The sequence below is a fragment of the Triticum aestivum genome, chromosome 5A (genome assembly GCF_018294505.1).
Source record: "Triticum aestivum cultivar Chinese Spring chromosome 5A, IWGSC CS RefSeq v2.1, whole genome shotgun sequence".
Taxonomy (NCBI): Eukaryota; Viridiplantae; Streptophyta; class Magnoliopsida; order Poales; family Poaceae; genus Triticum; species Triticum aestivum.
In genome coordinates, this window is record NC_057806.1 from 523,843,151 (window position 1) to 523,856,111 (window position 12,961).

At 43.7% G+C, this 12,961-nt stretch overlaps 1 protein-coding gene across 1 annotated transcript; it reads left to right on the plus strand.

Moving 5' to 3' along the window:
* Positions 1–7,723: 7,723 nt before the first annotated feature.
* On the plus strand, positions 7,724–9,290 carry LOC123107476 (dehydration-responsive element-binding protein 1H). The gene has a single exon (XM_044529466.1). The coding sequence runs from the start codon at positions 7,827–7,829 to the stop codon at positions 8,541–8,543; it is 717 nt and encodes a 238-aa protein (XP_044385401.1). The 5' UTR covers positions 7,724–7,826; the 3' UTR covers positions 8,544–9,290.
* Positions 9,291–12,961: the final 3,671 nt, after the last annotated feature.

Genomic DNA, 12,961 nt, shown 5'->3' on the forward strand with positions numbered 1-12,961 from the left:
TCGGGAATTTAGCTTGCGCATGAAGTCACACATTTCACTGTTTGAGTTTGAAACTATTGTTCTAAAAATCAATAATTATTTAGTAACACTAATATTTCTTGAATAAGTAGTTTGACCACAGTTTGACCCTAGTTTGACCACAGTTTGACCACAGTTTGACCAGATTTGACCAAAATTCAAAAAGCCGAAATAATTATTTAGTAACACTAATATTTATTGAATAAGTAGTTTGACCATTGTTTGACCATAGTTGACCAAAATTCAAAAAAACTGAAATAATTATTTAGTAACACTAATATTCTTGAATAATTATTTAGTAACACTAATACTTCTTGAATAAGTAGTTTGACCATAGTTTGACCAGATTTAACAAAAATTCAAAAAAACTGAAATTTGAGCATAACTTTTTTTCCTTTTAGAATTTGAGGATTCTAAAAATTTGCAAACAAGCCGTAGGTGGTCAAAATCGGAAGCGGATTTTTGTTCTGAACATTTTGATATATTATACGTTTTTTTCCGACATCATATGCAAAAGTTATAGCCGTTTTACATTTTCCCTACATTTTTTGCAAAACATGTCCAAATTTAAGTTTTTAAATTTTCCTAACTAGTAGATGTAGTAATATAACTACCTCTTGAAGGATTTTATTTTTTTTTGAAGTTTTTATCATTTTCTTTTGATTTTTTCGAAACAAAAAAGGCGATCCACAGGGGGGTAGAGTTTGAAAATGGGACCTTTAGTCCCGGTTTGAGACACAAACTCGGACTAAAGGGCATTGCACCCTTTAGTCCCGGTTTGTGTCTAAAACCGGGACTAAAGGTCTAATCTTTAGTCCCGATTTGAGACACAAAACGGGACTAAAGTGCATCGCACCCTTTAGTCCCGGTTCTTGCCACAAATCGGGACTAAAGGGCTCAGGTGAACCGGGACTAATGCCTTAGCCGCACGAACCGGGACCAATGCTCACATTAGTCCCGGTTTGTGACTGAATCGGGACTAATGGGTTGACCCGGCCTGGACCTTTGCCCCCTTTTCTACTAGTGTTATGTTGCTCAATGTGTTGTGTTAAATTGCAGGGTCTGATAAAAGCAGTGGCAAAGATATGGCCTGATGCTGAACACAGGTTTTGTGTGAGGCATATGTACCAGAATTTTCACGAGATCCACAAAGGTGAACAACTAAAGAATAACTTGTGGGCAATTGCTAGGGCCACAAATATTCCTGCATACACTAGAGCAATGGAAAAGATGAAACAAGACAGCTTTGATGCATACAAATGGGCTGAGAAATGGCCTCCAAGAACCCGGATTAAAGCATTTTCAACCCTTTTCCGAAGTGTGACATTCTACTCAACAACATGTCTGAAGTTTTCAATAGGTAAGCACTTGGTGTACTTGAGTTATAGCACATGTAACTTAGTTAATTCTGATGTGTGTACTAACATGTTTGTTTTCAATCAACTTACAGTTGGATCTTGGACGCTAGAGAACTACCCATTAAGTTAATGTTGGATAGAATGAATGACAAGATCACAACAAGGATGTACAACAAGCAAAAGGAGGTGGCCACTGATAGGAAATGGACTAGAAGATTGTGCCCAAAAATTCAGAAGAAACTTGACAAGTTTACTGAATGGGCTGCTCACTGCATGGTTCAAGGGGCAGGTCAAAAGGTTTTCAAGATGTTGTCAATGAACCATTCTTATATAGTTGATTTGAACAATGAGAGTTGTGATTGCAAAAGATGGGAGCTTTCGGGAATTCCATGTCATCATGCTATAGCTTGTGCTAGAGAGGAGAGGATAGATCCTGAAAGCCTGGTGCATGAATGCTATTCAGTAAAAACTTACAAAAAGCCTATGGTTTAAACATCAAGCCAATGAGAGACCAGGAGCATTGGACAAAGATGGATGGAGTAGAGGTGTACCCACCCGTGTACACAAAGGTCATGGGTAGACCAAGGAGAAATAGAAAGAAAGATCCAGAAGAGAAGCAAGACAAGGAAGGTGGGAAGAAACTGACTAAACATGGTGTAACCATGCATTGTTCTGTGTGTGGAGGTGCAAATCACAATAAGAAAGGCCACAACAAATGGCAAGAAATTAACAGAGAGGCACCTCAAGCTACGGAAGATGATTCAGAAGAAGAGTTTGATGATCCATCCATAATTTCTATAAATTACAGTGTGCACCAAGTTTTTCATTTCTGCTATTACTTTTAGTCATATGTGCAACTAAACTGTTGTAAATGCAGAACATAATGCCACACATAGTACACCCAACCATGGATCCAACTCAGACCCCAGGATCCATGGTTTACCTCTTGCAACAAATTGTAATATTCAAAATTTGCTATGTTTCTTTGCTTCAATCTTGTTCATTATCACTTGAACTGAATGTATGCTTTTTCCTTTGCTTAATTAGGAGAGGATGTCATATCAACCAGTCATGGATCATGGCCCTCTTCCTGAATCTGCGTTCGTTGCATAAGCCAGAGCTACCATGCCTCCACCTAGAGTGATAACAGCTATGTCAAGTGGCAGGGTCAGAAGGAGGGGTGTTACTGAAGATATTCCTGAAGATGTTCCTCAATCAACACTAGTAGAAAAAGGGCCTTTAGTCCCGGTTCTGGAACCGGGACTAAAGGGTCGGTACTAAAGCCTCCCCCTTTAGTCCCGGTTCGAACTTGAACCGGGACTAAAGGCCCTCCACGTGGCCGCTGCCTGGAGGTCCATCTTTAGTCCCGGTTGGTAACACCAACCGGTACTAAAGGAAATTTTATGATTTTTTTTTGAATTTTTTTTGAATTTCAAATTTCTGAATTATTTTAACCTCTAATCTCTAATCACCCCTCATCACTGCTCAATTTAACCTTTAATCTCTAATCACCCCTCATCATTCCAAATCATCTAACTTCCCGAACAGTCACCCATCCTCTCACTACTCCAGCCTAAGCACGCTTAACTTCCGGGTTCTATTCACCCTCGTTTCCAAGTCTGTATTTGTTGTTTTCCTGACCCTCAGGAATTTAGCTTGAGCATGAAGTCACACATTTCACTGTTTGAGTTTGAAACTATTGTTCTAAAAATCAATAATTATTTAGTAACACTAATATTTCTTGAATAAGTAGTTTGACCACAGTTGACCAAAATTCAAAAAAACTGAAATAATTATTTAGTAACACTAATATTCTTGAATAATTATTTAGTAACACTAATACTTCTTGAATAAGTAGTTTGACCATAGTTTGACCAGATTTAACAAAAAATAAAAAAAAACTGAAATTTGAGCATAACTTTTTTTCCTTTTAGAATTTGAGAATTCTAAAAATTTGCAAACAGGCCGTAGGCGGTTTCCATCGGATGCAGATTTTCGTTCCGAACATTTTGATATATTATACGTTTTTTCCGACATCGTATGCAAAAGTTATAGCCGTTTTACATTTTTCCTATATTTTTTGCAAAACATGTCCAAATTTAAGTTTTTAAATTTTCCTAACTAGTAGATGTAGTAATATAACTACCTCTCGAAGGATTTTATTTTTTGAAGTTTTTATCATTTTCTTTTGATTTTTTCAAAACAAAAAGGCGATCCACCGGGGGGTAGAGTTTGAAAATGGGACCTTTAGTCCCGGTTTGAGACACAAACCGGGACTAAAGGGCATCGCACCCTTTAGTCCCGGTTCGTGTCTCAAACCAGGACTAAAGGTCTAATCTTTAGTCCCGGTTTGAGACACAAACCGGGACTAAAGGGCATCGCACCCTTTAGTCTCGGTTCATGTCTCAAACTGGGACTAAAGGGCTCAGGTGAACCGGGACTAAAGCCTTAGCCGCACGAACCGGGACCAATGCTCACATTAGTCCCGGTTCGTGACTGAACCGGGACTAATGTGAATATTGCCCCGTGACCAAAGCCCTGTTTTCTACTAGTGCAAGCCACCAAGTAAATCCAAATGCAAGAGTCAGGAAGAGACAAGTTACAGGAAGAGGTGGAAGAGGAAATTCTAGAGGAGGTGAAAGGGGACGTGGAACAGGAGCTGGGAGAGGCAATGCTATAGGAGGTGCAAGAGGTGCTGGAAGAGTAGATGGCAATGGAGGAAGGACAGAATCAGGGGTTGGACTATGGAACTTGATGTTAGGAGCAAATGCAGATGACTCACATGTGGGAGCAGAGGAGGAGCCCATCACACAAAATGCACCACAAGGGGTTGAGTGGCCTGATGACTTCCTCTCCATGTGGATGGGAAATTTGATACACAAGTTCATATCTGAACTTGATGAAAATGCAATAATGAACTTGGTCTTTTGCTTAGATTTGATTACAAGACATATTCTTATTTTTCTTATTAATGTAGTGAGCATTTGGAATGTGATGTTACGTACCTTAAATTTTAAGTATTTGGCTGTAATGTTATGTACCAGACTTATTCGTAGTGTTGCTGTCAAAATTTTGGTACCGAATATCACTTTGTTGCTGTCAGCATTTAGCTCAGATGTTCACACAATTGCTGTCAAAATTTGTATCTCTTCACAATGTGCATGCCAAGCTTTGGCAGTAATATTCAGTGCTGCTGTGAAGTTAATTATCATGTACTACTGTCAAGGTTACACTTAATTATCATGCATATCTGGACGCACATGAATTATTGGATTCAAATCATGTTTGTTGTCAACATTGCTTTCATTTGTACTAATTTCTCAAATTTTGCTACATACTCTCAGTTTGGTTTGCTGCAAGATGTACTGTGTTAGCTAATTAAACATCTCAAAACATCTCAGTTTGGGAATATATCATTCCAGTACAGGAAACAAAACATCTGAAATTGCTATTTCCAGTCAGTACACGGACCAACCAATTCAGTAGTACATCTCATTGAATTTTGTCTCAACTAAACCAAAATACATTTATATAAAATACATCAGGACCTGCCAGCCATTCCAAACATTACTGCGACTAAGTCAAAATACAATACAGCAAACATTCTCATCCTATATCTCTGTATAGCAACTGATCTCTTCTCCATTCTCTGCTTTTCCTTCAGAGCTTCTATGTCACCATCTTTGTCCTTCAGCTTCTTCTCATCCTGTTAATCGACAATTCACATAGTAATAAGAGGCTCCAATTATAATTGATGTGATGTACTCACATTATGTACAAATCACAAAATTAAGAGGACCTCCAGAATTAACACTTGACTATACCTCATACTGCCACACCAAAAATCATCGAGCACGAGCATTCCCGTGCCCACACAAGTCACCCTTGGGATCTAGCCCACTGAAATGCACATCTAGCTACTGCTGTGACATGCAACCAAGCACACCCGGCAGCTCATGGTCCTACGTTCCAGTCGCAATCATCAAAACGGCCCATTTTTATGAACCGGAGTACTAGAGACGGGGATACGGATTGAATACCTGATTTTTGCCCCAATATAGGCAGAACAATCTTCACCCATTGCTCCTCGTCTTCCTCCATCTTTGCCCTGACGTCGACCATTCGCGGTACGCCGGTGCCACCCATCTGTACATGGACAACAAATGAAACATGGGAGAGAGGGAGTCCAATATGGGTGACAGAAGGGATGAGAGAGGTGGCCGGCGTCGCTAACCTCGGCTCTAGGGAATCGCCGCCGCCGTCCAGCTCTAGGGATCGCCACCGCCGTCCATCTCTAGGGCTCGCAGCCGCCGTCCATCTCTAGGGGCTCGCCGCAGCAGATCAGATCAAGGGCTCGCCGCCACCGACAAGCTCGAAAGCCCGCCGCCGACGACCAGCTCGAGGGCTCCCCGCCTCCGTGTTACTTGTGCTGCTGTAGTCGAAAGGGGAACGAGGTTAGGGATTTGGGGTTGGGCCGAAGCGTTGGTGTTGTGTCCCACCGGCTCAGGGGCTTCTGTGCAAAAATAAAAACATGAAGGTTTTTTTTGTAACATTCCAGCCACACGCCCCTGTGCGCGCTTGCAGTGGCGGACAACGGGTCCCGCAGACACGCTGTCATCCTAGTCAGCAGCCCGGATGTATGAAAACGTGAATCGACCCGTATTTGAACCAAATAGCCAAGTTGTAGCACCAGTTCGGTGTATTTTTCAAGTTCATGCACCAAAGTGAACATTGACGGCAAGTTGAGGCATCACTGGTGTAATTACCTCTTATAAAAGAATACCAAACATGTAAGCCGAGTGTCTGATATAACACACTTCACTTAGTTTTGTATATTATTCGGGCCTCTGGACCTTCATCTCACGGTTATAAGCACGACGTGACCCGTGCATAACCCTAATCCACCTCAACCATTCCACTACCACCCACCTCCATCCCGCAGCCACAGTCATCATTGCAGGCTCCACCGCCTCACCACCCACACCTCCACCACGCAGCCACACACAGCAGTCGGCCACCCACCTCCATCTCGCAGTCACATACGCCCTCACCAGTTTGACTGTTATGTCCAAGCCATTTGTGGATGAACGAAGCTGATCTTGGGGTGTGCGCGTGAAGACCACCTCAAGTTCTGCAAGATGGTGGTTGTGTACATAGTTCACCATAGTTCACCAACGTCAACGAGCTCATCAAGGAGGCGTGACCTGTGATGTCTGTAGTGACGAGACGGAGCGGAAGCGCGTGATCCCTGGTGATGGTGTTCGAGCGCTTCCAATGAACATCCTCCTTATGGACGATGGAGGAGGCCGAGTGATTCCGGACAGAGAGCTCGGTGCACAAGCACCGGTCTCTCGTTCGGGACCTAGTGGCTCATGCCACTAGTTCAAAATCGAGCTTTGGAGGCAGTTCTCGTACATGGACAAGCAACGGTTTCCAGTTCCGTCTCAAAGCCGATGTGGCTAATACTTCGCATGATGGTTCGGGTTGTGGGAGACGCCTCCAATACCACGGACAACGTTCGTACTAATAAACGCCTCCATTTTGAATGCCAGGGGTCTAAATGTTTCCTTTTAGGTATCCGCCCTGCTAATAACAGTATGAAACACTCCTTGATTTCCGTATTTCCTAACTGGTCGCGCGAATGAAAATGAAAGTAAACATTAAAATAAAGATGTACATACAACACTCACTTTGCATAGAGCTCAATCTTTCAGAAGTGAACGCGCATCATCAGAATTTCTGAAAAAAATCAAGGATAGTGTGAGTGTGAGAACTTGAAAACTGGTGAGCTGGGGATAACACTGTGCTCGGCCATCTACGGTTGTAATGTGCTTGAAAAAAAATGTGGTACTTGTCTTCGCACAGAAGTACATAACACGAGGAGAATGCGTTACTTGTCCAAGGCTGGTCCATGCTAGTGGGCCCCATTTATCAGTTTCAAGCAACACCTTTTCACGGTGCCAATCCATGACGCGTCACTTGTCCCCTGCCGCTTGCCCACACCGCGTATAACGAGTCTCCAGCAAGAAGATGCCTTCCTTTTTAAAGCTGCAATTCCCTGACGCGTCACTTGTCCCGTGCCGCTTCCCCACACCGCGTAAGCTCCGCAAAGACACTCAATCGCTGGAGAACAACATATAAACGCGGCAGAAAAATGCGTCACTTGTGCCAGCCTGCTGTTTGCTAGATCGTCACACGCAGGGGCCCCAACTGTCAGTCTCATGAAGCAAGAAGGTGCCTTCATTTCAACTCTGCAAATCCCTGACGCGTCTTTCGTCGCTGCCGCTAGTCTGGAGCGCGTCAGGGAGAACTATAAAGCAGCGCACTCCACAAGATACTCAAGCATAACCAACACTCCTTAGCTCAAGCTCAGCCTGCTCTCACACTCCATAGATCGACCTCGGCCCACCGTACGTAAGCTCGAGCCAGCACCGACCACCTGCAGTACCAATGGACATGACCGGCTCCGACCAGCAGCGGAGCTCCCCGTCCTCGCCGTCGTCCTCCTCGCACCTGAAGCGTCCTGCCGGGCGTACCAAGTTCAAGGAGACGCGCCACCCGGTGTACCGCGGCGTGCGGCGCCGCGGCAGCGCCGGCCGGTGGGTGTGCGAGGTGCGCGTCCCCGGCAAGCGCGGCGAGCGGCTCTGGCTCGGCACGCACCTCACTGCCGAGGCGGCCGCGCGAGCGCACGACGCCGCCATGCTCGGCCTGATCGGCCCCTCCACCCCGTGTCTCAACTTCGTCGACTCCGCTTGGCTCCTCGCCGTGCCGTCCGCGCTCTCCGACTTTGCAGACGTCCGGCGCGCGGCTCTCAGCGCTGTCGCGGACTTCCAACGCCGGGAGGCCACCAGCGGCGCCGCCACCACGTCCCTGGCCGCCACCGTCCCCGTCGATGACGGAAGCTGTAGCCAATCCGCGCAGTCGTCCATGGAAAATACCGGCTCGTCGTGGACGTCGTCCCTACCTTCTGGCGACGGAATGTTTGCGGTGCCGGCCACACTGGGCTGCAACATGTTCGAGCTGGATATGTCCGGGGAAATGGACCTGGACACATACTATGCGTACTTCGCGGAGGGGCTTCTCCTCGAGCCGCCGCAACCGCCGGTCGCCGGCGCGTGCTGGGACACCGAAGGCGGCGGAGCAGACGCCGCGCTCTGGAGCTACTAAAACACTCCAGCCAGCTGCTTTGACTCTATGCATGGAACAAACCGAAGCTGTTCCCTGTCAGCATAATAAAATTGTGGAACTTAAACCCATCAAATCCTGTGACATAACTGCAAACAGACGGAGTTCTAAGCTGCGCAGAAGAACAAAAAAACGACACACGAAAGGACATCGCTGCTTGATGAATAAAAATTCACAGAAGATCCTAGACTGGTGGGAAAAGGATACCAAAAAAGGGTACTATCGCTTCATGTGTCGTGACTATAACAGGTAATCACACGAGAAAAAACATCAATTTGTTAATCAGAGAGACGTGGTCCATGTACGCCAATTGATTCGGAAGATGTGGCCTAGGCAGCGCCCAGGTCAGCTGGTTAAAGCCGCTGGATCCCTGGGATCTTTTTCTAGTCCGCATGGCCACGCGAGCTGACGCGGCGCCGCTGCCCGTGCTAGCTCCGCGCCTCCCTTCCTTTCCGAATCGCGTGGCCAACATGAAAGATGCATATAGGTGATGTGTCACGAACCTTTTTCCTCTTGGAGCATATATTTATAGATCTAGAGTAACTGTGGAAATGACTAGTGTGCTGCAATAATTGTGCAGAACTTGCAATTATTGTGGATACAGTGCAAGGCTTTGTTTTGCCTTTGTGGTGAACTGGTGGTAAATGGGTTGTATCATGTTCCTCGTTACGAACACATATTCATGGGTTGATGTCAAACATAAAAGAAAAAACGCCAAATTTCATGGGTTTCCTGATGCCTTTGTGAAGACTGCTGCATGCAGGCACCTTCATGGTGCATAGTGACGGAGCTAAGACGCGTGTGTGTGGATCTCACTGGTTGTTTAGGCTGGTTGCAGTGGGGTATTATATACTCGTATTTTATATATATATATATATATATAATATATATATATATAATGCTAGTGTATGATATTATATCTTGCATATCATCATAGTATCATAAAGCAGTATTATAGTACTATCATAGAGTAGTATCCATAGTATAAATACTAATATGGATGGGAAACAGTAGTTTTTTTAGACGTTTGGTAAACAACTCCTAGTTTTTTGCCCCCTCATCCGATCATGTTTTATGTTGATGGCTAGCTCAATCATTGATCAGCGCATAGTTTCTTCTTATTATTTTCGGTGCCTGCCCAGTTTCATTTTGAAATGTGAGAAATCAAGATTTGTTATTTTAACTACCTAGCCCCCTTGGCCGGCCCTTGTTTTTGGCGAAGCTGTGGTGTAATTTACAAAAAAAAGGAAAACAATTACTGCCGCCCAACATTTTTCCAAGCAAGGCCAAAAAAATGTCTGGATGTGGCCATTTTCGTTTATTTTCCCGTCCAATCTAAGCCCGTGACATTAAAAAAACTAACACACACGCACGTGCGCACACACACAACATGACTTTTATTTACATTGTATGGAAGGCGAGTGACAACAAAACGGAGTGGGACGGAGGGAACCCTACAGACGGTGATGCCGGCCACATGGTCACACACACACACACGCACGCGCGCGCGCACGCACGTGCACACACACACGCGCACACACGCACGCACGCACCCACACGCACGCAACATAACTTCTCTTTACATTGTATGGACGGCGAGGGACAACAAAACGCGTGGGACGGAGGGAACCCTACAGACGGTGATGCTGGCCACATGGTTATTTCTTCAGCGCGCTAAGACGAGAGCGGTAGCGACAGGACCACACTGCATAACTTCATTGCCAACAGTGATATGGGAGCAAGTTCATGCGGGGAAGAGACACCAATGATGACATGTGACAGCTACTGACATGATCACCCTCAAGGATGTGCAAAGACACCCTTTGCAGTGATCTCAATGACAATGAGGGTGAGCCAACACTTCAATATTTTGTTTTTATGCACAATTGGTTGACGATTTTGTCCTTTTGACTATTCATTGGGGTGCAATAGCAAGCTGCCAAGGTTAACCTTTTACTATTTTTACTATTAGGATCAACCACTAGATTGAAAGTTTACCAACGTCCGCAACAGTAGTTGGGATCATCGACCAATGGATCAGAGCTCTGGATGACACTTTGGCCTTGCCGGTGACACGAATCAACATTTGTTTTAGATTAGTGGACGTGGACTTGCTATCTTCTACCAGAATAAATTGTACATGTTGTGATCCATTGAAAAAGGAAACACACATTTCAGAAATTATAGAGCATCAAAGACACAATCTTTTGTTTTGGAGTGCCATTTGTTTGTCATTCACAATGACAATGATCGATTTTTCTTTCATGCTTGTGGAAAGTTACCATAGGGAATGTTGTTGGACACAGATGCACAACTACACCTTCCAACGAAAGATAAAACTCCACTCAGTTCCAGTACTAAATCAACAGCTAGCAAGTAGATACACATCTGATGCCAATTATTTCTTGTCTAATGTTGTTGTATTTTATTGTGATAGCTTTTGGGATTATATGAGTGACCGAATGATTATTTAGTAGTTCCCTATCCGTTAGATATTATATTTTCCTCCTTGTTGTGCCTAGTCTTAGCTTTCTACTGGCTAGCTCGATTATTTTCCCTTGCAGTTGTGGTTCTAGCCTTCTCATGATGTGTAAAGTTGTTGATATTTGAAATGTCGAGAGATGTGTAGGTTTCTTTTATCTTAAACGCCTGTTAAGATATCAAAATCCAATTGCCTTGATTGATGAAAAGGAGATGCCTTCGATTCATGAAAATGACAATGGTGGCTAGTTTTTCAATCATGTGTGCAACTAGAAAACACATATGATCTGCAAAACATATTAACAAACTTGTAGTCATAGAGTCAGCAAACATTTTAGCATATGGCAGAGCAAAGCATGAAGAATATTTCTTGAAAGCGTGTATGTCTTGCCCTTTCTCAAGCTATAACATGGCTAAATACTCTCAAGCTAGAGCAAAGGGTGATTCATTGATGACGTCTGAATTATAATTCCTGTTTCATTTGTTCTTCTAGCGATCATGCCAAATCGGGGGTGGAGACAACAGTCACACTATGTCATGGCCAGGAGCGCAAAGACCACCAGCGGGCTTTCAGAAGCACTATCTAGCATAATGTAGCTATAGTACAGTGTAACCAGCCCGAGGATTGGCCCAACACTGTCCGTCCTGGTGACAATGCAACGTATTGCTAGGAGCTTTTCGTTTGCTTCTTTATTATTTTCGCACCATCTTTTTGCCGAAGGTGTTGTTGTGATTGCTAACAAGCAGTCCCTTTCTTTTGACTGATCTATTCCTCGTGTTTATGCATTCGACGAGTTGGAAATAAATGTCCTCTTATGTTAGCACATCCCGCATATCCTTATCGACTCCCTATATTACAGCCTTATTGATTTTATCGAGCCATCCTTGAAATTTTTTCGTAGTTTTGTTGATCTTGTGGTTCTTGGAATACTTCACCATATATTAATGGATATGTCTAGCAAGTTCCTTGTGTTAGTGTGTCTTTGTATTTGTATGTAAACTGAGCTTGACATGGTGTGGAGTTTGTAGGTCATTTCTGTTTATGTTGCTTGTTTAGATCAAGTTCTCTCTCTCTCTTTTTGCAAAAAGGATCCTGATTTGTTATAAATGGTTCACCAAAAGTACAAAAGCATCACATGCATAATCAAAATTGCACCAAGACCCCTAAACAATATACAAGGAAATGCAGTGGTTGGATTGTTTCATTGGTAGCTACTAAAAATACCATCGTAAAGTGATATACTGATACGTGATTACTTTTTTACATGGATTCCAAGAGGGGCATTAGTAATATTAGCATCGACCACCCCCCTCGAAAGACAGTAAATTTCCAATGTACTAAGATCCAAGATAACATTTTTCACAAATTAGCCGAGCTCAGGACGGTGACCATTCATATTGTGGACTATCATGAAGAATGTGAGCTCTCTTTGTTTTTAGGCTTATTATTTATTAGAATATGAGAAATAATCATTTCTCGGTAGACACAAGAACCAATATAAAAATGAAGGTTCGTATTAATAAATGGGAAAACAATGTTTTACCACTCTACCTTTTTGCCGACTTTGCTTTTGCCACTCTAGAGTTTGACATTTCACTTTTGTCACTCTTACACTACTAGGGAAAACCTTATACACAGAGTCTTACTAGCAACGCAAGAATCTTACTAGCAACGCAGTTTAAAATAAGGCACTACTGCTACTTAGCAGTAGTGCATCTCAACAAAACACGCTACTGATATACACATAGTAGTAGCGCGCCATAAGTGAACATCGCTACTACTATAATTGCCACGACCTTGCCGCCAAACTAGTTATAGCATTAGCGCATGTTCAGTAAACACGCTACTACTATTGAGCTTAGCAGTAGCGCTTTGCCCTAAAGAGCGCTACTGCTAAAGCCATCCTATCTTCTCCACC